General features: G+C 46.8%; 1 protein-coding gene across 3 annotated transcripts in view; it reads left to right on the top strand.

Annotated features, from left to right (window-relative positions):
- Window positions 1-25881, top strand: part of LOC130273236 (cryptochrome DASH) — a 79015-nt gene that overhangs the window by 7438 nt on the left and 45696 nt on the right. For 2 of the 3 annotated variants that reach the window (XM_056519679.1, XM_056519677.1), the window contains exon 1: window positions 22402-22528. The exons of the other annotated variant lie outside the window; for it this stretch is intronic. In XM_056519679.1, coding sequence (XP_056375654.1) covers window positions 22463-22528 — 66 coding nt within the window. In that variant the 5' untranslated portion in view covers window positions 22402-22462. Of the gene's footprint in view, window positions 1-22401; window positions 22529-25881 lie in introns of those variants that run through there. 3 annotated transcript variants of the gene reach the window in all.

Below are 25881 nucleotides of genomic sequence, written 5' to 3'. Positions count from 1 at the left end.
GTTCAGCAATGATATTGGTCTATATGACTCCACCAATAACAAATCTTTCTTCTTCTTTGGGAATAGTAAGATGTGGGCTTCTAACATGGATTTAGGGAGAGTCCCCCCTTTACAGGATTCATTTATTATATCTAGGATGATGGGGGCCAAAACATTAACAAATTTTCTATAGATACCAAAAGGCAGTCCGTCTGGTCCCGGGGCTGATTTAACTGGAGAAGACAATATGACTTCTCTCACCTCATTCAGATTTAGGGGAGAGTCCAATTCCAATGCCTCCTGTAGCGTGATTCTAGGTAAGTTCACCTATTCAAGGAATCGCTTGCAGTCAGACTCCCCCATCCGGACTTCTGAACCATAGAGTTTCTTGAAAAATTGCTCAAACACCTCCACCACCTTCTCAGGTTCATTCACCAAGTCCCCATTATTGTCATATATCGATTCACTAATCTGACTAGAACCCTGGTATTTAAGTAACCGGGGTAACATCGCGTTCGGCTTCCCTCCCTCGCAAAAGTACCTTTGACCAGAAAAAAAGACCTTATTCTGCGCTTTCTCCCTTTGCCACATGGCCAAATTCCCTTGGGCCTCTTTTAATTTATTCAACTTCGAACTAGATTTTAGAGTAGAGAATTCATGTTCTGCTTCCCCAACTACCCTAATCAATTCCTCCTCCCTTTCCCTAAAAGACTTCTTCTTCTTATTGATTTCAAAGACCAATAGTCCTCTAAAGAAGGCTTTGAACGCATCCCAAACTATTCCAATATCAGCCGAGTTCTTATTTATTGACCAAAAGGCCTTGATTTCTTCCTCAAAGAATTCATCCTCCCCCAGGACTGTAAGCCAATGGGAGTTAATTCTTAAGGGCAATCTGGGCTCCCAGCCTCTCCCGGACTCCAGAAAAAGGCATTTTTAATATAGTGTATTAGGGATAGATGGGCAATAGGCAGGGGCAGAAAAGAAAAAAAAAGGATGGTGGGAGCTACTCTTTAACATGTATTATCTGGATTGGAATATTGAGGTGAATGGGAATATTGTATATAGTGTCATATGATCTGGCATACACTGCCTGTCACTCAGGCCCCACCTGATGATCAGAGCCCGGCATTCCCCAACAAGGGGGTGACATCACAGTACTTGTGACATCACGTGGCTCTATAAAATGCTGGGTATGTGCTGGAGACAGCTGAGGGTTCTGATGAAGGAGAAGGAGATGGATGTGAGCGCTTTGCTTGTGATTTTTCTGACATTTGCCTTGAGTGATGTGGAGGGGAGGGTCACTCGAACTAAATCTGGTGTGACCACCTTGACCACCACCCTGAGACCTGCCACCCGTGAGGATAGAATCCTCAGCTATACCGCTATAGCTGCATGTGGCATCTTTGGTCTAGGAGTGGTAATTGCTGCCATATATTACTGCTACAAATACTGGAGTCATGGACGTGACCTGCGCCCACTGAGCAGTGAGGAGGAAGAACTGACCCAAATTCTTGTGGAGAAGCCAGAGATCAAGAAGGCTACCATCAAGAAGATAAGTAAGGGGAAACAACTGCAAGGAGAAGGCGCAATTGACAGAGTAGCAGATGATTTAGGAGGAGGAACTGGAGGAGGAAGAGTTGGAGATGAAGAGGAAGGAGGAGGAGACGAAGAAGAAGAGGAGGGGTAGCACATCTTTTGGAAGAGATCAATAAAAAGAGATTTGCATATACATATAAAAGTTGTGTCATATTAAAATTATTTCATTATTTGAGCACTGGAAGTTCAAAGTTGTACTGGTGGTCCAAGGCACTGTAAGTCAATGCGCTGGGCGATGTGTGCGCTGGGTTGCTGCCGGGTCCTAGGTGCCATCCATGTGTGTATGTAAGCACCTACTAGAGGTCCCAGCATGCCCATGATCGTGAGGAAACAGGTAAGATGTAAATATTGCAGGATGTACACGGACTGGTCCCCAGATCCTAAGTGCTGATGGTATATACTCGCCGGCGCTTACTGGAAGTCACAGCATGCCCTTAGCTGTGGAGGAAATAATTGGTGGTACGGCAAAAAGAAAGATCCAGGTGAGATGGAGGTAAGGGGCAAGCGGGAATTCCCTTTGGTGAGTCTGTTTGTATTACTGGTGTTACGCAAAAAAAACTTTTTTAATGGTGAATGAAATGAGTGATATATATATATATATTTTTTTTTTATTTATTTTTTTTTTAAAGAAAAAACAAGAAAAAAAAAAAAAGCCATTGTAACTGTATCTGTCAGTCAGACAAGGCTGCTAGATCACCAGCTTGTACAGCAGGGGGCACAGAGGGTGACCTAATGGATTGCATTCTATTCAGAGACAGGCAAGGGATAATGCCTAATTGTACTTCAAGGACAGCGCAGAGTAAAAGGTTGATAGGGGATATACAGACAGGGTATGTAGAGACAATACCTCAGATGCCCTGTAGGCATAATATGGGGAACAATATGACATGATGAATACAAATACATGTAATGACTAAATATGTATTTGAGCTAGTAAGTAGTTGGGAGTGGAACAATAGGTATCATGAACTGTGTTATAGGTTGCACAAACAAGTGTCGCATAATTGGAAAAATGTCTAGTTTGGGACCAATAAAACCGGCCTATTTATATTGCTAAGGTGTTGCTGATAACTTTTGATTGTACGAAGAATTCTTTGGTAGTATTGTCACCCTATATTTTCATGGCATTCGTTGAGCCCTAGGGGGCTCATCATGTTCATTTTGAAAATCCAGTAGTTTTCTCTCTTTTTAACCACTTAGGGACCCAGGGCGTACAGGTATGCCCTCGCTCCCTGGTACTTAAGGACCCAGGGCGTACCTGTACGCCCGTGGGAATTTCGGTCCCCGCAGCTCGCCGGGCGGGGACCGGACCGCGATGACTGCTGATATCTATCAACAGGCACCCTGTGCAAACCCCTGGGGGGTTCTTAGATGGTCGATCTGCGGCGATTCCGGGTCATACGGGTCTCCAGTGGCCTGGTGACCCGGAAAACAAGAGGGATCGGGGGTGTCCAAGACACCCCCGGTCGCCCTGAAGGGATAGGATTTAGGTGGCGGGGGTTCCAACCCTTCTATCCCTGCTATTGATCGGTCCGGTCAGAAGTGACCGACCAATAGCAGATCGGAGGCGGAGGGGTTAAAGTTCAGTTACCGGGATCCTTCCAGGGGATCGCCGCACGCCGCACCAGGGAGAGAGGATCACCACCGCCGGTAAGGGACCTCCGTCGCCACCGGTCACGGGACAGTTCTCCCTTATGCCCGGATTACCATGGGTGGGCAGATCCTACGGAAGCCGGTGAGCAGTTTCCTAGCAACATCTGGAGGGCTACCCTTTGAAGACCACTATACAGTGGTCCCTAAACTGTAGCCCTCCAGATGTTGCAAAAGTACAAATCCCAGCATGCCCAGACAGTAAACTGATGTGTGGGCATGCTGGGATTTGTAGTTTTGCAACATCTGGAGGGTCACAGTTTGGAGATCACTGTGCGGTAGTTTCTAAACTGTGGCCCTCTAAATCTTGCAAAACTACAACTCCCAGCACGCACGAACAGCAAAAGGCTGTCTCGCCATGCTGGGAGTTGTAGTTGTGTACCTCCAGCTGTTGTATAAGTACATCTCCCAGCATGCCCTTCGGCGATCAGTACATGCTGGGAGTTGTAGTTTTGCAACAGCTGGATGTTTGCCCCACCCCATGTGAATGTACAGGTACATTCACACGGGTGAGTTTGAGCTGCAGCAAATTTTCCGCCACAGTGCAAACTCCTAGCGGGAAACTCACCGTAAACCCGCCAGTGCGAAAGTACCCTAAAAACATATGAAAAACGTATCATACGGCAGTGTTTTCAAAACGGAGCCTTCAGCGTTTGCAAAGCACTACACTGACACTAACCTAAAATAAAAAGTAAAAAACACTACATATACACATACCCCTACACAGCCCCCCTCCCCCAAAAAAATGAAAAACGGCTGGTACGCTACTGTTTCCAAAACGGAGCCTCCAGCTGTTGCAAAATAACAACTCCCAGCATTTCCGGACAGCCACTGACTGTCCAGGCATGCTGGGAGTTTAGCAACAGCTGGAGGCACCCTGTTTGGGAATCACTGGCGTAGAATACCCCTATGTCCAGTGCTATGCAATCCCTAATATACTCCTCAAATGCACACGGTGCTCTCTCACTTCAGAGCCCTGTCGTATTTCAAGAAAACAGTTTAGGGCCACATATGGGGTATTTCCGTACTGGGGAGCAATTGCGTTACAAATTTTGGGGGGGCTTTTTCTCCTTTTATCCCTTATGAAAAGAAAAAAGAAAACATTTTACACTAACATGCTGGTGTTGCCCCATACATTTTATTTTCGCATTTATTTTCGAGGTAAAAGGAAAAAAAGACCCCCAAAATTTGTAAAACAATTTCTCCTGAGTATGGTAATACCTCATATGGGGGCGTAAAATGCTCTGCGGACGCACAACAAGGCTCAGGAGAGAGAGCGAACTATGTACATTTGATGCCTAAACTGGTGATTTGCACAGGGGTGGCTGATTTTACAGTGGTGCTGAAATAAACGCAAAAAAATAAATACCCAGATGTGACCCCATTTTGGAAACTACACCCCTCACAGAACGTAACAAGGGGTATAGTGAGCCTTAACACCCCACATTTTTCGTTAAAGTTGGATGGGAAAATAAAAATAAATAAATAAAATTTAACTAAAATGCTGGTGTTACCCTAAATTTTTCATTTTCACAAGGGAAAATAGGAAAAAAAAGCCCAACAAAATTTGTAACCCCATTTCTTCTGAGTAAGAAAATACCCCATATGTGGACGTAAAGTGCTCTGCGGGTGCACTACAATGCTCAGAAGAGGAGTGCCATTGGTCTTTTAGAGAGAAAATTTGTCTGGAATTGAAGGCCACGTGTGTTTACAAAGCCCCCATAGTGCCAAAACAGTGGACCCCCCACATGTGACACCATTTTCGAAACTGCACCCCTCACATAATGTAATAAGGGGTACAGTGAGCATTTACGCCCCACAGGTGTCATTTGCTCAGCCCACTTTTCCAAAGGCCTCCGACTTCTATTCCAACCAAATTCTCTCTCCCAAAGCCCATTGGCGCTCCTTCTCTTCTGAACATTGTAGTGCGGCAGCAGAGCATTTGACGTCCACATATGGGGTATTTCCATACTCAGAAGAAATGGGGTTACAAATTTTGGGGGGCATTTTCTCCTATTACCCCTTGTAGAAATTAGGGATCGACCGATTATCGGTATGGCCGATAATCACAATTTTGGGCATTATCGGTATCGGCAATTACCTTGCCGATAATGCCCCGCCCCCGCACCGCCCCCACCACCCCCCGACCCGCCGCACCGCACCCCCGACCCACTGCACCGCGTCGCACCCCCCCCGTGATGCTGGGCGGTATACCGGTATGGATTTTTACTCATACCGCTATACCGGTCGGGCCCCTCCCCCACCCTCCGAGTCAATAAAAAAATTAAACTTACCCGTAATGGCGGTGGTCCGGGCCATCCTTCCTTCCTTCCTGTAGTGTCCGGGGGCGTTCCGGGTGAAGAGTGAATCGGTCCGGGCTGTCCTTCTTCTCCGGGGGTCATCTTCTCCACTCCGGGCAGGCTCCGGCCTAGTACACTGCATAGACGCCGCTACGCCGTGACGTCAGGTGCGTCGCTGCGCACGGGCGTCACTGCACAGCGGCGTCTATGCAGCGTACTAGGCCGGAGCCTGCCCGGAGTGGAGAAGATGACCGCCGGAGAAGAAGGACAGCCCGGACCGGTTCACTCTTCACCCGGAACGCCCCCGGACACTACAGGAAGGAAGGATGGATGGCCCGGACCACCCTGACAGGTAGGGGAGAGAAGCGGGTGGCAGCGGCGGCGGCCTATGGCCCCGCAAAAGCCACTGCAGATCATTGATTTAAAGCACCCGCTTTAAATCAATGAACTGCAGCGGTGTCGCAGGGGGTTAAATAGCTGATAACTTATACCGGAATATCGGTATAAGTTATCGGCCCTAACCTGCACCGATTATCGGTATCGGCCCTAAAAAAACGATATCGGTCAATCCCTAGTAGAAATGTAAAATTTGGGGAAAATCTAGCATTTTAGTGAAAAAAAAAAGATTTTTCATTTACACATCTGACTTTAACGAAAAGTCGTCAAACACCTGTGGGGTATTAAGGCTCACTGTACCCCTTGTTACGTTCCTTGAGGGGTGTAGTATCCAAAATAGTATGCCATGTGTTTTTTTTCTTTTTTTTTTTTTTTGCTGTTATGGCACCATAGGGGCTTTCTAAATGTGACATGCCCCCCAAAAACCATTTGAGCAAAATTTGCTTTCCAAAAGACAAATGTGACTCCTTCTCTTCTGAGTATTGTAGTGCGCCCGCAGTGCACTTGATGTCCACACATGGGGTATTTCCATACCCAGAAGAAATGGGGTTACAAATCACCTTAAGGACCATGGACGTGTATACACATCCAGGCAGGATGCACATTCTGCCATTAGGACGTGTATACTCGTCCATGTTTCTTGTGGATGCTGCCCTGCCACACTGCCGGGACCGAAGTTTACATCGGTCCCGGCAGTTTAACCCTTACAGCCGTGGTCGGAAGTGACCGCGGGCTGTAAGTGTTATGACAGAGGGAGCTCCCTCTGTCTTCCCTGCAGCACCCCGCAGTGCGATCGCAGGGTGCTGTGTGTGATCCCCGGCGGGCGGGGACCTGCAGTTTAACCCTTACAGCCGCGGTTGGAAGCGACCGCGAGCTGTAAGGAGTTTTGACAGAGGGAGGGGGCTCCCTCTGTCTCTCTCCTGTAGCACCCCGCAACGATCGCGGGGTGCTGCTGGTTACCTGGGCAGCCGGGGGTCTTTACTAGGACCCCCAGGTCTGCCCTGGTTATTGCCTGTCAGGACGTGCCTGATGCACGTCCTGATATGCTGCCTGCCAGTGTAAAAACTGGCAGACAGCATATAACTGCAATGCTTTGGAATACTAAGCATTAAAAAAAAGTGTAAAAAAATATAAAATAAATAAAAGTGTAAAAAAGAAAGTGTAAAAACAATGAGGGGCATTTACTAATCTTTTACTATGTAGTCTGGTTTTTACCCAGTTTTTTCTACTTCATTTTTGACTATGTGCGACAAATTTACTAAATTGTTGCACGGCGTTAATAAATTTGGCACACATAGGCAAAAGTGGGAAATTTACTTCATGTAGTGGAAAAAATAGTCTGTTCCTTTTTCCTGCTGTCTGAATAGGTTTGGCTGCTAGGTTTCCTTCTGGATCTTTTGTTTTTGAGTTTTTTTTTTAGCTTTTTCACCACATCTAAATAATTTAATAACTAAATTGCAGTCATGGCTCAGAATAGTGGTAAACGGCGTTAAGTGTGTGTGTTTATTCCATTTTTTTTAAACACAGTTTTTTCTTCCTAAATGTACTACGTGTATCCTGTGGACTCCTTCTGATTTGGTGGACTACTTCGACGACCAGCGTCTTTGCTTGATGTTAATAAAATGGTTAACGAGGGCTTGTGGGGGAGTGTTTTTTTTGTAATAAATTTTTTTTTAAACCTGTTGTGTTTTTTTTTTTTTACTTTATTAGACAGGCTTAGTAGTGGAAGCTGTCTTATAGACGGAGTCCAATACTAAGCCGGGCTTAGCGTTAGCACCAAAAACAGCTAGCGCTAACCCCCAATTATTACCCCGGTACCCAACGCCACAGGGGTGCCGGGAAGAGCCGGTACCAACAGGCCCGGAACATCAAAAATTGCGCTCCTGGGCCTAGGCGGTAACAGGCTGGCGTTATTTAGGCTGGGGAGGGCCAGTAACAATGGTCCTCGCCCACCCTGGTAACGTCAGGCTGTTACTGTTTGGTTGGTATTTGGCTGAGAATAAAAATAGGGGGGAACCTATGTGTTTTTTTTATATTTATTTATTTTAAAAAACAAAACGCATAGGGTCCCCCTATTTTCATTCTCAGCCAAATACCAACCAAACAGTAACAGCCTGACGTTACCAGGGTGGGTGAGGACCATTGTTACTGGCCCTCCCCAGCGTAAATAACGCCAGCCTGTTACCGCCTAGGCCCAGGAGCGCCATTTTTGACGCTCCAGGCCTATTGGTACCAGCTCTTCCCGGCACCCCTGTGGCGTTGGGTACCGGGGTAATAATTGGGGGTTAGCGCTAGCTGTTTTTGTGGCTAACGTTAAGACCAGCTTAGTAATGGACTCCGTCTATAAGACAGCTTCCACTACTAAGCCTGTCTAGTAAAGTAAGGAAAAAACACAACAGGTTTTAAAAAAATTTTATTACAAAAAACACTCCCCCACAAGCCCTTGTTAACCATTTATTAAAATCAAACAAAGAAAAACGCTGGTCATCGAAGTAGTCCACCGAATCCGAAGGAGTTATTACATTTATTATCACCTGCTCACACATCTCCCGCACGACTACAACTGCCAGCATGCCCTTACAGTAAGGACATGCTGGGAGTTGTAGTTGTGTGGCGCAGGAGATGTGTGGGCAAGTGACAAGCTTGTCCCCTGCTCCCAGCTGCAGGACTACAACTCCCAGCATGCCCTTAAAGTAAGGTGGGGCGGAGGCCGGGCACAGTGTTTCCCAACTTGGGAGTTGTAGTTTTGCAACATCTGGAGGCACCCTGGTTGGGAAACACTGTTTAAGGCCAGTGTTTCCCAACCAGGGTGCCTCCAAATGTTGCAAAACTACAACTCCCAGCATGCCTGGACAGCCAAAGGGTGTCCAGGCATGCTGGGAGTTGTAGTCTTGCAACATCTGGAGGCACCCTGGTTGGGAAACACTGTCTTAGGGCTTGGGAAACTTACCGGCTTCCGTAGGATCCAGCGCCGCACGACATTGCCGCGCGACAGTGCTGCCCGACGATCTCAGTCACCGATCGTCGCTGGAGCCTCGGAACGGTAAGTGAACGTCTTCGCCGGTCCCCTTCAGCTGTTTAGTTTTGCAACAGCTGGAGGACTACAGTTTACAGACCACAAACCAGTGGTCTGCAAACCGTGGCCCTCCAGCTGTTGCAAAACTACAACTCCCAGCATGCCTGGATAGCAAAAGCCTTTGGCTCTCAGGGCAGAAGCCCGGGCTGACATTACAGTGCAGCCGCCCTGGCTCCTCATACGGCTTCCACGCTACCCTCACTTATGGGGACACTGATATCCCCCCCCCCTCTTGTCTCCCGCCCGCGCCGCTCAGCTCCCGCTGCTACAAGACTACAACTCCCAGCGTGTCCTCGCTGTAAGGGCATGCTGGGACTTGTAGTCTTGCAACAGCAGACAGATGGGAGTTGTGTGGCGCTGGCAGGTGAGAGGGGTGGGATGTAAATCACTGTAGTGTCCCCGTAGCGAAGTGAGGGTAGCGGGGAGAAAGTATGTCGGAGCCCGGGCGGCAGTAGCTTTTCCTGCTCCATGTTGGAGCTGGAGTAAATTTAGTCAATTTTTACGGCCGTTGCGACAGTTTATTGCGCAACTGTGACTGTCTCAGTTAATAAATACCTGACCACTGCAAGTCAAAAATGCAAACTAGCGTAAATCTAGCGGGAAAAAAAAATTGACTTTCTTGCTCTTGTTAGAGAAAGTCGCACGAAAAATAGGGTAGGCGCAATTGCGACAATTTTGCGCCAAAAATAGTCAGAAAAAAATGACTAAACCCCTTAATAAATGCCCCTCAATAAGTGTAAAAAAAAAAGTGTAAAAAAATGTTAATTTTTTTTTAAAAAGTGTAAATAAATATAATCAAAAATAAAAATGCATAATGTGTAGGATCACACGGCACAGCAGTCACAATAATGAGCTCCCTGCTGCGGCTAGGTAGCTTTGTGTGTCCACTCATAGCGGCGGATTTCCCGCCGGCAGTCATGAGCGGAGACATTGAGCTACCCAGCCGCAGCAGTGACTGCTGGGGGGCATCCACGGTGTGAAATAAGCCGCGGATCTGCTCTATGTGACCCTACACTGCGTCCTGTTCATACTGCGTTTCAGCAGAATGTTACAGCCACGCGTCACTACTAGCCGACCAGGGACCGATCAGAGCGGTGCCTGGTCCAGCCAATACAATTGTAGGGGTGCGGTATTGTTCTGCCAGCTCCGATCCTTTGCAGGCATGGGGTGGGGTCTATAATTCATATAATGATGCCCTGAAAGCCAAAGGGGGCTCCTCTTCTTCTTGGTCCTACCAGGCGGTCAGGCAACCAGATATGGCCTAAGTAGGGGTACTACCCAGCCAGGAACGAACAGTGTGAAAAAAATATGGGCGCATTTCCTCCATTTTAAAAGCAACTTACCAAAATGATGTCCCACAAATAAAGAATTTGTGGGAAAAAAAGCTAATTTCTTTTTTTCCCCCACTGACTTTGAAATAATTCTAGCCACACAATAAGGGCTCAACGTACTTACTTTTGCCTTAGGTAAATACTTTAGGGGAAATAATGGAACATCTGCAGAAGTGCTTCCTCAACACAAATGATAATTATGATGATAAGATGCCGTTGTGATATTGCAATGCACCACAGGATTTTAATGTACCGTATTTTTCGCCGTATAAGACGCACTTTTTCTTCCCCAAAACTGGGTGGAAAAAGTCGGTGCGTCTTATACGGCGAATACACCCCTATCGCGGCGGTCCCTGCGGCCATCAACGGCCGGGAGCCGCGGCTAATACAGGACATCACCAATAGCGGTGATGCCCTGTATTAACCCTTCAGATGCGGCGATCAAAGCTAACCGCCGCGTCTGAAGGGAAAGTGACACTAACCCGGCTGTTCAGTCGGGCTGTTCGGGACCGCCGCGGTAAAATCGCTGTGGTCCCGAACAGCCCGACTGAATAGCCGGGTTAGTGCTTACAGGACACCGGGAGGGACCTTACCTGCCTCCTCGGTGTTTTCTCCGTTCAGGGATCCCCTGTATGGCCGGCGCTCTCCTTCCTCGTCATCACGTCGTTGTGTCGGCGTGCGTAACGACGTGATGGCGGCGACTGAGAGCGAGGATACCCGGCCAGCAGCAGAGACGTTCCGGAGCGACGGGGACACGGCGACAGCGATGGAGCGACATCCAGGGCAGCGGTGACGGGTCCGGAGCGGCGGGGACACGTGAGTATTACCTCCTATGCAGTGGTCTTCAATCTGCGGACCTCCAGATGTTGCAAAACTACAACTCCCAGCATGCCCGGACAGCCAACGGCTGTCTGGGCATGCTGGGAGTTGTAGTTTTGCAACATCTGGAGGTCCGCAGGTTGAAGACCACTATTGGGTTCAAAATCTTTTTTTTTTTTTTTTGATTTTGCACCTATAAATTTGGTGCGTCTTATACGACGGTGCGTCCTATAGGACGAAAAATACGGTAACTATTATGTTTAGGGGGCACTATAAAAAATCTGTCTTAGTATAGAGAATAAGTGGTGTGCTCCAAACATGAGGAACATAGGGCATCAGCAGCCAACTCTGCAGAGATATGTTTTGGTCAGAAGATGTTCTCATTGCGGTTTGGGCTATATCGAAAAGAGAATAAAAAAAGACATTGGGGGAGATTTATCAAACCTGTGCAAAGGAAAAGTTGACCAGTTACGCCAAGCAACCAATCAGATCGCTTCTTTCATTTTTAAAAAGTCCTATGGAAAATGAAAGAAGCAATCTGATTGGTTGTTTTAAACTATGGCGCTACTGCAATAGTCCACACATTGGGGGACATGTATCAAAGAATTTACACCGTTTTTGTGTGTAAATTCTTGCGCAATATTTTGCGCAAGCTGTTTTTTGGAGTCTTTTTTTGCGTACATTCTGATAGAGCATTTCCTCCTGATGTCGCGATTCGGGGTACCTTGGATTGACATCTATAGTAGGCACGGATTTATTAACTGCGTACTTTTCCTTTACACCCCAAAATTTTCCGCATGTACCTTTTTTTGAACGCAAATATAAGCCATCTTGGACTGAACTAAATCATCGATTCCATTTTTCAGAGTGGATTGCGGAGATTACTCTGCTTCTGCCGCCAGTCAGATTATCTCTGTGATACTTAAAATCTTTCCATGTACCTTTTATAAACAATGAAATGATTATGGACACTTGTGATCACCCGTTCACCCGCAGTCTAACCCGATACACCCGATAATAAACCGGATTATAGTGCGGGTGAAATACTTCCAGACACAGTTCACACTTCACACTGTGTAAAATTCAAACTTCCCGCTGTTCTTGATGAGTGCAGGAGATTGCGTCTGTGTAATGTAACCATGGTGACCGTACAACGAATATACCACTGTATGTGCAGGGAGGGAGAAGGAAGTACAGCTGTTAGGTCTATGTATATGTGTAAGTGTGTGTATGTAGCAGAGTTGAGTGTGTTGTGTGTATGTAGCAGAGTTGAGTGTGTTATGCGTGTATGTAGCAGTGCTGAGTGTGTGTATGTAGCAGAGTTGAGTGTGTTATGGGTGTATGTAGCAGAGTTGAGTGTGTAAGTTTGTGTATGTAGCAGAGCTGAATGTTTGAGCGTGTGTATGTAGCAGAGTTGAGTGTGTGAGTGTGTGTATGTAGCAGAGTTGAGTGTGTGAATGTGTGTATGTAGCAGAGTTGGGTGTGTGCGTGGTCATGCTTACATATAATCACACATTCAGCTCTGCTGCATACCCATGTCGCACACTAATTTCTGCTACTAGGGTGCCTCCAGCTTTTGCAAAACTACAACTCCCAGCAGGCCAAGTTTTGCAACACTTGGAGGCATTCTGGTTGGTTAACACAGATATAGAGGTAAGGGGACAGATTGTTCAGCAAAATTACATTTTTTTTTAAACCCCAGACATTCTGGGGGAGATTCTCAAAAACTACTGTAATTTCTGTTCCAGTGATATTATTCACACCTTTTTTTTTTCCTCATATTTTCAAAGGTCTCTTTCGCTGCTTTGAAAATATGTGAAAATTCATTTTTGCACCACTTTTTTTGTGCCAAAATTGTTGATTTTTGCGACCAATTTTTACATCCAAGAAAATTTTGGTGGAAACATCTCACAAAATATTCCATGGTTACTAGTGCCCAGACAAGTGATAACTGTATATAACGGTATTTTCACCCCCCCCCCCCCGCCCCAATCATGTGACATGTGGCATGCTGGGAGTTGTAGTTTTGCAACAGCTGGAGGTCCGCAGGTTTGAGACCACTGCTGTACGCTGTATACCTATGCCCGGGCTGCAAAAGATAAAGAAAATAAACTGTAACTCACCTATGTCGGGACCTTACGCTGGGGACTGGAACGTCGGACAACCGTCAGCCTATCACCGGCCACAGCGATGTCCCGCCCCGGCCAGTGATAGGCTGAGCCCACTGTCATATAAGAAGCCGGCCAGTGAAGATACTGATTAGGCCTGCTGCGCCAATCAGTGGCGCAGTGGCCCTTTAAATCGCAGAGACCCGGCGCGCGCGCGCCCTAAGGAGCGGGGCAGCTCGTGCCCTAAGGAGCGGGGCCGCGCGCGCCGGGACAACACAGACGGGGAACGGGTCAGGTACGGGAGCCGAGATGCGCATCGCGAGCGGGCGCGTCCCGCATCGCGAATCGCATCCCGGCTGGGAGCAATATCGTAGCGCACCCGGTCAGCAGGTCTGACCGGGGCGCTGTGAATAAGAGGACGTTGCGAGCGCTCCGGGGAGGAGCGGGGATCCGGAGCGCTCGGCGTAACAGTACCCCCCCCCCCCCCCCCTTGGGTCTCCCCCTCTTCTTGGAGCCTGAGAACCTGAGGATAAGACTTTTGTCCAGGATGTTGTCCTCAGGTTCCCAAGATTTCTCCTCTGGGCCGCAATTCTCCCAGTCAACCAAAAAGAATCTTTTACCTCTGACCGTCTTGGATGCTAGAATCTCCTTCACCAAAAGGAGTGGGAGAAACAACTTTGGGAGAGAAGCGGTTAAGGGTGAGTGGTTTAAGGAGAGAGACATGGAAGACATTGGGGATAGGGAGAGAAGGAGGAAGAAGGAGTTTGTAAGAGACAGGGTTGATCTGGCACTTGACTTTGAAAGGACCAAGATAACGTGGTCCCAGTTTATAACTGGGGACACGAAAGCGGACATACTTAGCGGAGAACCATACCTTGTCTCCGGGAGCAAAAATGGGGGGAATTCTTCTTTTCTTATCAGCATATTTTTTCATCCGGGATGAAGCCTGTAAAAGAGAATTTTGGGTTGCTTTCCATAAGGTGGAGAGGTCTCGAGTCACTTCATCAACAGCGGGCAAACCAGAGGGCATGGGAGTGGGGAGGGGAGGAAGAGGGTGACGGCCGTACACCACGAAGAATGGGGATTTAGCAGAGGATTCGGAGACTCTGAAATTGTACGAGAATTCGGCCCATGGTAGAAGATCTGCCCAGTCATCCTGGCGGGAGGAAACAAAATGTCGCAAATAGTCACCCAGGAACTGATTAATTCTTTCTACTTGCCCATTGGATTGGGGATGATAAGAAGAAGAGAAGTTTAATTTGATCTTGAGCTGCTTACAGAGGGCCCTCCAGAATTTAGACACAAATTGAACGCCTGTATCCGAGTTGATATGCGTGGGCAACCCGTGAAGGCGAAAAATGTGTATAAAAAATTGCTTCACCAACTGAGGCGCCGAAGGAAGGCCTGGAAGAGGGATAAAAAACCCATCTTGGAGAATCGATCAACGACCACCCAAACAACTGTGTTGCCATGGGATAAAGGCAAGTCAGTAATAAAGTCCATACCAATCTGTGACCAAGGTTGTTCAGGAACAGGCAGAGGATGAAGGAGACCAGCAGGCTTCTGGCGAGGGGTCTTATCCCGGGCACAGACAGTACAAGCCTGCACGAAATCAACAACATCAGTCTCCAGAGTAGGCCACCAATAAAATCGAGAGAATAGTTGGATGGATTTTTTGATGCCAGCATGGCCTGCGAGGTGGGAGGAGTGTCCCCACTTGAGAATCCCGAGGCGCTGGCGTGGAGAAACAAAGGTCTTCCCTGGAGGAGTTTGTCTGATGGAAGCTGGAGAAGTGGAGATCAGACAGTCCGGAGGAATGATGTGTTGCGGGGAGGCTTCCACTTCAGAGGCGTCGGAAGAACGAGAGAGGGCCTAATGTTCTTGTCAGCAGGGCGAAAATGAATTTCAAAGTTAAAACGGGCAAAGAACAACGACCACCTAGCCTGGCAAGGGTTCAGCCGTTGGGCAGACTGGAGATAAGAGAGATTCTTGTGGTCAGTGTATATAATAACTGGATATTTGGATCCCTCCAGCAGGTGCCTCAAGCGACAATTTTATGGCCAGTAATTCTCGATCACCAATGGAGTAGTTTTTCTCCGCCGGGGAGAAGGTCCTAGAAAAAAACCCACAAGTAACAGCATGCCCGGAAGAATTTTTTTGTAGAAGAACTGCTCCAGCTCCCACCGAGGAGGCGTCTACCTCCAATAAGAAGGGTTTAGATGGGTCAGGTCTGGAGAGTACGGGAGCAGAAGAAAAGGCAGACTTGAGATGTTTAAATGCATCTTCCACTTGAGGAGACCAGGACTTAGGATTGGCATTTTTCTTGGTTAGAGCCACGATAGGAGCCACAATAGTGGAAAAGTGTGGAATTAATTGTCTGTAATAATTGGCGAACCCCAAAAAATGTTGGATAGCACGGAGTCCGGAGGGGCGTGGCCAATCCAATACGGCAGATAGTTTATCTGGGTCCATTTGTAGTCCCTGGCCAGAGACTAAGTATCCCAGGAAAGGAAGAGACTGACATTCAAAGAGACATTTTTCCATTTTGGCATATAATTGATTGTCCCAAAGTCTCTGAAGAACCATGCGGACATGCTGGCGGTGTTCTTCTAGGTTAGCAGAAAAAATCTGAATATCGTCCAGGTAAACCACAACACAGGTATATAGAAGATCACGAAAAATTTCATTTACAAAGTCTTGGAAGACGGCAGGGGCGTTGCAAAGGCCAAAGGGCATAACCAGATATTCAAAGTGTCCATCTCTGGTGTTAAATGCAGTCTTCCATTCGTCCCCCTCCCTGATGCGGATGAGATTATAAGCACCTCTTAAGTCCAGCTTGGTAAAGATGTGAGCGCCTCGTAGGCGGTCAAAGAGTTCCGAGATAAGAGGTAGGGGGTAGCGTTTTTTTACAGTGATTTTATTAAGTCCGCGGTAATCAATGCAAGGGCGTAGGGAGCCGTCTTTTTTGGAAACAAAAAAAAATCCAGCTCCGGCAGGGGAGGAGGACTTGCGGATAAACCCCTTTTTTAAGTTCTCTTGGATGTACTCCGACATGGCTTGAGTTTCCGGAGCAGACAGAGGATAGATTCTGCCCCGGGGTGGAGTAGTACCCGGGAGGAGGTCAATAGGACAGTCATAAGGCCTGTGAGGAGGCAAAGTCTCTGCTTGTTTTTTGCAAAAAACATCAGCATAATCCAGATAGGCCTTGGGAAGACCAGATACCGGGGGAACCACAGGGTCTTGACTGTGAGTACAGGGAGCCGGTTTAAGACAGTCCTTGTGGCAAGAAGTACCCCAGTTCTTGATTTCCCCTGTGGTCCAATCAAGGGTTGGGGAATGGCGTTGAAGCCACGGTAATCCAAGAAGAATTTCAGAAGTGCAGTTAGAGAGGACCAAGAATTCAATTTTTTCGTGATGGGGTCCGATGTACATTAAGAGAGGTTCCGTGCGGTAACGCACGGTACAGTCCAATCTTTCATTATTAACAGAGTTCAGGGAGTGCAGGGGAAGTGAGGTATAAGTAGGGAGTGCACAGGTGAAGATACTGATTAGGCCTGCTGCGCCAATCAGTGGCGCAGTGGCCCTTTAAATCGCAGAGACCCGGCGCGCGCGTGCCCTAAGGAGCGGGGCCGCACGCGCCGGGACAACACAGACGGGGAATGGGTCAGGTATGTGCCGGGATACCTGCTGAATTATTCCAGCAGGCATTCTGGTCCGGTCCCCAACCGGCTAGCGGCGGGGACCGGACTTCCCACGGGCGTATGCATACGCCCTACGTCCTTAAGGACTCGGGATGCAGGGCGTATGCATACGCCCCACGTCCTTAAGAGGTTAAAATATGATATTTATTTTACTTTCTTTCTCTTGCAGAATTTGAAGTATATGTTGTGGAGTGGAGTGAATGAAAATACCTATTCAAAGCATACCTATTTTTAACCTTTTCTATACATATGTGATTTTATACATAAGTCACTCTTGTTCTAGCAGTGAATAAATCTAATAACATGTATCGGATTTTTCTACAGGTGTTATGTAATTTTTTAAACCCTTGCTGCATATGGACGTTTATAAACATCCATAAGCGGCTCCCAAGGTATGACTCGCGCTCAGCAGGTGAGCACGCATCATACCCTGTGGGTCCCAGTTGCTATAAGCAACTGGGACCCACAGCTAATGCCATACATCGCCGATCGGTCTGATGTCCGGCATTAACTCTTTAGATGCGGCGATCAAAGTTGATTGCTGCATCTAAAGTGAAAGTAAAAGCTTATCAGCAGCTCAGTCGGGCTGATAGGGACCATCGCAGTAAAATTGCAATGTCCCGATCAGCTAGGACGCATCAGGAGGGTGCCTTACCTGCCTCCTGTGTGTCCGATAGGTGATTGATTGCTTCAAGCCTGAAATCCAGGCTTGAGTAATCAACCGCTAATAACACTGATCAATGCATTGCCATGCAATGGATATGATCAGTGTATTGAATCAATGTACTGCATGTTATAGTCCCCTATGGGGGCTATAACATAGCAGAAAAAAAAAAGTGGGAAAAAAAGTTAATAAAGATGATTTAACCCCTTCCCTAATAAAAGTTTTAATCACCCCCTTTTCCCATAAAAAAAAACAACTGTGTAAATAAAAATAAACATATGTGGTATCGCCGCGTGCGTAACTATAAAAATATATATTTAACTGCGGCGTCTATGCAGCTATGCGCAGCGGCGTCTATGCAGCGTACTAGGCCGGAGCCTGCCCGGAGTGGAGAAGATGACCCCCGGAGAAGAAGGATAGCCCGGACCGGTTCACCCTCCACCCGGAATGCCGCTGGACACTACAGGAAGGAAGGATGGATGGCCCGGACCACCCTGACAGGTAGGGGGAGAGAAGCGGGTGGTGGCGGCGGCCTATGGCACCGCAAAAGCCACTGCAGATCATTGATTTAAAGCGCCCGCTTTAAATCAATGTTCTGCAGCGGTGTCGAGGGGGGATAAATAGCCGATAACTTATACCGGAATATCGGTATAAGTTATCGGCTATCGGCCCTAACCTCCACCGATTATCGGTATCTGCCCTAAAAAAACGATATCGGTCTATCCCTACTATATATCATAAACTAAGGAGAACAAGACCACATCAGTTACTCAAGCTCAACATATGAAGTAATAATTTAGCACAAATTGATAGAAGATGATATAGGAACATGATCGATCAACATGAACCGCAAGTCATTCTCTGTATGTCCTGCCTCAACAAAGTGTTTAGACACAGGTAGGTCCATACGGGCCTTCTGTATGGAGTACCTGTGCTGGTTGAGGCGGGTGCTGGTTGAGGCCCAGGTTCGTTTCCCCAACATACAATTTCTGGCAAGGACATGACAAAACGTATATCAAAAAATTGATGTGCAGGTAAGATAAAACCTTACATTGTATCCCTTGCCAGACTGGGGATGACAGAACACTGGACTATTGATCATTCGTGCACAGCTAACAAGATCTCCACAGAAATTAACCACAAACCTTTTTTATTTACAGTTAGGAACTTTGATCCCCCCCCCGTATTCGAACACACGTCTGTTTTGACTAACTTGTCCCGCATGACATGAGTGGTGGCTGTTGTAACTCTGGAAAGCAGTCTCTCAAAATGGGCCAGTGTTAATGTAAGGCCCTAGCGATAGGATTAGCCAACATCTTATCTCTACTTTGCTGTAGCAAATCTAAGGGGTATCCTCTTTTAGTAAAATTGTGTATCATTTTTCTGTAAAGCAGGTTCTATTTTCTCCTCCAGCCCATTGATGCGATGTGCCCGCATAATTTGTCTGACAGGAAGTTCTCTCACCATAGCACGCGGGTGGTAACTGTCAAATCTAAGGACAGAATTGTGTGTCCAGAAATTGTACCGATGTTGGTGAAAAAGTAAGGGTGAACTTGTTGTGGTCATTGATATTGATTAAAAAAAAATCGAAAAGTCAAAAAGATGTTGTTCCGTACCAGTCCAAATAAAAAATAAAAAAAACGTTGTCTATGTAACGCCACCACCCCAGCACATAGCTGAAGTGGTGTCTCACATAGACAAACGTTTCTTCCAAGGCCACCATGAACACGTTGGCATAGGTAAGTGCCACGTTTGTGCCAATGGCAGTCCCAGAAAGCTGTAAATAAAACTTGTCATTGAACATAAAACAATTATTCTTAAGTACAATTTCAAGTAACCCAATAACCAACGAACGTTTTTCTGCAGAAAGAAGCCAAAATCGTGTTAGGAGGAACACTGATGGATTCAATCTTTGTTAGAAAATCCGCCGTGTCACGAATAAATTATCAGGACCTTCGCTTCAAGTGTGTCCAGAAATTGTACCGATGTTGGTGAAAAAGTAAGGGTGAACATGATTACTTCATATATTGAGCTCGAGTAACTGATGTGGTCTAGTTCTCCTTAGTTTATGATATATAGTGGAAATTTATGGTCATTTAAAATACTTTGTTTAAAATATGATATTTATTTTACTTTCTTTCTCTTGCAGAATTTGAAGTATATGATGACGAGTGGAGTGAATGAAAATACCTATTCAAAGCATACCTATTTTTATGTTTTTTTTTTTTATACACATGTGATTTTATACATAAGTCACTCTTGTTCTAGTGGTGAATAAATCTGATAACATGTATCGGATTTTTCTATAAGTGTTATGTAATTTTTAAATATTTTTATTATATACAAAAAAATTTTTACGTATTATTTTTTTGTTTAGTCTATGATTTATGCATGTTTTCACCCCCACCCCCCTCCCCTTTTTTCTTGTTCTAACTAACACATGATATACACATATGTGCACATGACTTGGTGCTCCGGGGTGTGTGCTTGAGTGCTTGAGTGTGTGTCCGTATTTGTGCTTTTTTGCTATCTTTTTTTTTTTCTTTCTTTTCTTTATTTCCGTCTTTTCTTCCTTTTTATCTTTCCCTTCACATAATTATATACACATATGACATAGCACTTTATTCTTTCTACAATAGTTGTACATATAATACACTAAGTGGATTGGCCCTTATTCATACAATACATGTTACATTGCTGTTTTTGGAACACAGTATCTTTTTAGGGTTTATTATCTTAACCATACGAGGCAGTATCCTTTCAACATGGTTAGCGTAATACATTGATTAAAATTACTATTACTCTTACCTACTGACACATTTGAACTTACTGGTAATAGCTATGGCTGTGCATTAATTATATGCCATAGATATACGAGTTAGCACATCAACATGTCTTGCCCATAAATAATATGCCAGCACCGTGCCCTCCCAGTGCGAGCACACAAGCTCGAATAGGGGTGAGTGATCATGTGACGCGGCCGGAAGAGCGGACATGCATGGTATTGCACATACTGTTCAGAGGCGTTCGTGAACGCTGCTATGGATACGGAATGTTATCCACTCCCACTCGCCATCGTTTTTAATTGTTTTAAATTTCACAGCTGCGGCACATAAGTAATTTACACTATATGCACTTTTGATCTGAGCATCTGAGGTTGGGGAGTTGTAGGTAGCCCCCTCCCCCTCCCTTCCTCCAATAGGTGAAGAGGGGCATTTTTTGTTTTCCACTTCAGGGCTACAGAGGGCTTCTTCCTGCATCCACTAGAGGCCAGGAGCATCTCTTCCTTCAGGATGAGCGCAATGACATTAATTATTGTGCACTGTGCATCTCGGAGGAAGAAATGTTCTGGACTCTAGTGGCTGCAAGCATGACGCTGCCTGCAGCCTAGAAAACTAAGTCAAACTCTTAACCGAAAGTGTATCATTAGGACACGTTTACAGTTAAAGGAGTAGTCTAGTGGTGATCCCAGTGGTGAACAACTTATCCCCTATCCTAAGGATAGGGGATAAGTTTGAGATCGCGGGGGTCCGACCGCTGGGGCCCCCTGCGATCTCCTGTACGGGGCCTCGACAGCCTGCGGGAAGGGGGCGTGTCGACCTCCGCACGAAGCGGTGGCCGACACGCCCCCTTAATACAACTCTATGGCAGAGCCGAAGCGCTGCCTTCGGCAATCTCCGGCTCTGCCATAGAGATGTATTGAGGGGGCGTGTCGGCCGCCGCTTCGTGCGGAGGTCGACACGCCCCCTTCCCGCAGGCTGTCGAGGCCCCGTACAGGAGATTGCAGGGGGCCCCAGCGGTCGGACCCCCCGCGATCTCAAACTTATCCCCTATCCTTAGGATAGGGGATAAGTTTTTCACCACTGGACTACCCCTTTAAGAGTAACGCTAAGCCAAAAAAAATTACTTGTAACTTATTGATTAAAATCTCTCATCTTTCTGTGCTGAAGGAGTCCAGTGGGCGGTCCTATCATTGAGTGACACTGTCCAATGGACTCCTAAGGACAGAAAGAGCAGGGAAGCAGGGAATTTTTTAGCATGATGTAAATTTTTTGTGCGTTTCCACGTGGATTCTACCAGTTATTGTGAGCTTTAAAAACAGTATCAAAATTTGCACGTAAATCAACAAAACTTTTTCTAGATATTGATTCAGCACATATTTTAAGACAGAATTATCTGCTTCTTCAATTTGCTGTGTGAATAAGCCCTTAGGTGACATTTAGGCTCGGGGGGTACTTGGCAAATTTGGCAGCGACAGAGGTCATCCAAAAAAAATAAAAAATCGATGTGTTGCATGCGCTGTGGCTCCCTTGCCCCTATTTCAACAATTTCTGTACAGCATTGTAAAATACTTTGGCGCTATTAAAGTAACAGGCACCATCCCATTGACATCAGTGAGGCAAAGCATGCTGGGAGTTGTAGTTTTGCAACAGCTGGAGGCACACACTGTGATTGCCACTAGGAAAGTCATAAGTATAAATCCTCATACAGTATCATAGACCAGAGTTACCCAGCCAGTGGCCCTCCAGCTGTTGCTGTTGCAGGGTATGCTGGGAGTTGTAGTTTTGCAACAGCTGTTGGGCCACTGGCTGGGTAACTCTGGTCTATGATACTGTATGAGGATTTACACTTATGACTTTCCTAGTGGCTATCGCAGGGCATGCTGGGAGTTGTAGTTTTGCAACAGCTGGAGGCACACTTGTTGGGAAACACCGGGCTATCGTGTGAACTGCAGCAGACAAGATAGTGGGCGGGGTTTACACGTCATCATGGTGGGCGGGCCATAAGTGAGGTTTTAGGTTGGAGGATCCTGCAGAGACCCGAGATTTAGAGGTGGTGATCATGGCGGCTCCGGGGAGGACTATTATCTGCCTGCTGAGGAACGATCTGCGCTATCACGATAACGAGGTAACACGTGACATACTTACCGGGAGACCTGTACATAAGTCTGCTCTAACCATCTGCGGTTATACAAGGCGCCCCGGTTATACAACAGAAGTGTATCAGTGCGGCTGCGCACAAGGGGACACGCTACTGGTGTAGGCTGTGCTTGTGTAATATCGGGGCGGGGTTAGGCTACACGTGTGCGGCTGTGTATTATATATATATACAGATGTAGCAGAGCTGAATTGTTTTACCATATCTATAAACATCATAATATGGAAGAAATAGTCATGTTATATTCTTACAGCATCTTATACCAGGATGCTGTGGGTTATAGTGAGTGACATAAAGAGTAGAGGATGCTGGGAGTTGTAGTGAGTGACATAAAGAGTAGAGGATGCTGGGAGTTGTAGTGAGTGACATAAAGAGTAGAGGATGCTGGGAGTTGTAGTGAGTGACATAAAGAATAGAGGATGCTGGGAGTTGTAGTGAGTGACATAAAGAGTAGAGGATGCTGGGAGTTGTAGTGAGTGACATAAAGAGTAGAGGATGCTGGGAGTTGTAGTGAGTGACATAAAGAGTAGAGGATGCTGGGAGTTGTAGTGAGTGACATAAAGAGTAGAGGATGCTGGGAGTTGTAGTGAGTGACATAAAGAGTAGAGGATGCTGGGAGTTGTAGTGAGTGACATAAAGAGTAGAGGATGCTGGGAGTTGTAGTGAGTGACATAAAGAGTAGAAGATGCTGGGAGTTGTAGTGAGTGACATAAAGAGTAGAGGATGCTGGGAGTTGTAGTGAGTGACATAAAGAGTAGAGGATGCTGGGAGTTGTGGTGAGTGACATAAAGAGTAGAGGATGCTGGGAGTTGTGGTGAGTGACATAAAGAGTAGAGGATGCTGGGAGTTGTGGTGAGTGACATAAAGAGTAGAGGATGCTGGGAGTTGTGGTGAGTGACATAAAGAGTAGAGGATGCTGGGAGTTGTGGTGAGTGACATAAAGAGTAGAGGATGCTGGGAGTTGTGGTGAGTGACATAAAGAGTAGAGGATGCTGGGAGTTGTGGTGAGTGACATAAAGAGTAGAGGATGCTGGGAGTTGTGGTGAGTGACATAAAGAGTAGAGGATGCTGGGAGTTGTGGTGAGTGACATAAAGAGTAGAGGATGCTGGGAGTTGTGGTGAGTGACATAAAGAGTAGAGGATGCTGGGAGTTGTGGTGAGTGACATAAAGAGTAGAGGATGCTGGGAGTTGTAGTGAGTGACATAAAGAGTAGAGGATGCTGGGAGTTGTAGTGAGTGACATAAAGAGTAGAGGATGCTGGGAGTTGTAGTGAGTGACATAAAGAGTAGAGGATGCTGGGAGTTGTAGTGAGTGACATAAAGAGTAGAGGATGCTGGGAGTTGTAGTGAGTGACATAAAGAGTAGAGGATGCTGGGAGTTGTAGTGAGTGACATAAAGAGTAGAGGATGCTGGGAGTTGTGGTGAGTGACATAAAGAGTAGAGGATGCTGGGAGTTGTGGTGAGTGACATAAAGAGTAGAGGATGCTGGGAGTTGTGGTGAGTGACATAAAGAGTAGAGGATGCTGGGAGTTGTGGTGAGTGACATAAAGAGTAGAGGATGCTGGGAGTTGTGGTGAGTGACATAAAGAGTAGAGGATGCTGGGAGTTGTGGTGAGTGACATAAAGAGTAGAGGATGCTGGGAGTTGTGGTGAGTGACATAAAGAGTAGAGGATGCTGGGAGTTGTGGTGAGTGACATAAAGAGTAGAGGATGCTGGGAGTTGTGGTGAGTGACATAAAGAGTAGAGGATGCTGGGAGTTGTGGTGAGTGACATAAAGAGTAGAGGATGCTGGGAGTTGTGGTGAGTGGCATAAAGAGTAGAGGATGCTGGGAGTTGTGGTGAGTGACATAAAGAGTAGAGGATGCTGGGAGTTGTGGTGAGTGACATAAAGAGTAGAGGATGCTGGGAGTTGTGGTGAGTGACATAAAGAGTAGAGGATGCTGGGAGTTGTGGTGAGTGACATAAAGAGTAGAGGATGCTGGGAGTTGTAGTGAGTGACATAAAGAGTAGAGGATGCTGGGAGTTGTAGTGAGTGACATAAAGAGTAGAGGATGCTGGGAGTTGTAGTGATAGATACCAGGGGAGCGGATGATGCTGGAGGTTGTAGTGAGTGATACCAGGGGAGCGGATGATGCTGGAGGTTGTAGTGAGTGATACCAGGGGAGCGGATGATGCTGGAGGTTGTAGTGAGTGATACCAGGGGAGCGGATGATGCTGGAGGTTGTAGTGAGTGATACCAGGGGAGTGGATGATGCTGGAGGTTGTAGTGAGTGATACCAGGGGAGTGAATGATGCTGGAGGTTGCAGTGAGTGATACCAGGGGAGTGGATGATGCTGGAGGTTGTAGTGATATATACCAGGGGAGTGGATGATGCTGGAGGTTGCAGTGATATATACCAGGGGAGTGGATGATGCTGGAGGTTGTAGTGAGTGATACCAGGGGAGTGGATGATGCTGGAGGTTGCAGTGAGTGATACCAGGGGAGCGGAGGATTCTGGGGGTAGTAGTGAGTGATACCAGGGGAGCGGATGATGCTGGGGGTAGTAGTGAGTGATACCAGGGGAGTGAATGATGCTGGAGGTTGCAGTGAGTGATACCAGGGGAGTGGATGATGCTGGAGGTTGTAGTGATATATACCAGGGGAGTGGATGATGCTGGAGGTTGCAGTGATATATACCAGGGGAGTGGATGATGCTGGAGGTTGCAGTGAGTGATACCAGGGGAGCGGAGGATTCTGGGGGTAGTAGTGAGTGATACCAGGGGAGCGGAGGATTCTGGGGGTAGTAGTGAGTGATACCAGGGGAGCGGAGGATTCTGGGGGGTAGTAGTGAGTGATACCAGGGGAGCGGAGGATTCTGGGGGGTAGTAGTGAGTGATACCAGGGGAGCGGAGGATTCTGGGGGTAGTAGTGAGTGATACCAGGGGAGCGGAGGATTCTGGGGGTAGTAGTGAGTGATACCAGGGGAGCAGATGATACTGGTGGGGATGGGTGAGGAGGCTGGGGAGTGGCAGGGTGGGTGATGTAGGTAAAGCAGCATGGACTCCGGTCTATCACCAGACTACCTATAGTATAGTACATCATACACTCATTGTTGCTCCCTGGGCTGGGTTAGAGTGCACAGTACTGTCCTGGCCCCAGGTGTTTGTACCCCATATGCTTCTGCTGGTTGTACCTTCTGGGTCTTTTTTACAACTTTTCTAAAACTTTTGTCATATTGCAAAGAACTGTGTCTCCTTTTTTTATTTTTTTAAGTCTAAAAAATAAGGATAAAAAGAGGCGCACTCCTAGTGTAATATCGGCGGTGGGCAAGCAATCAAGCG

This window comes from Hyla sarda, chromosome 5, assembly GCF_029499605.1.
Source record: "Hyla sarda isolate aHylSar1 chromosome 5, aHylSar1.hap1, whole genome shotgun sequence".
In the NCBI taxonomy this organism is placed as follows: domain Eukaryota; kingdom Metazoa; phylum Chordata; class Amphibia; order Anura; family Hylidae; genus Hyla; species Hyla sarda.
Note: the sequence above shows the minus strand (reverse complement) of the source record. Positions and strands in the feature narration are given on the sequence as shown.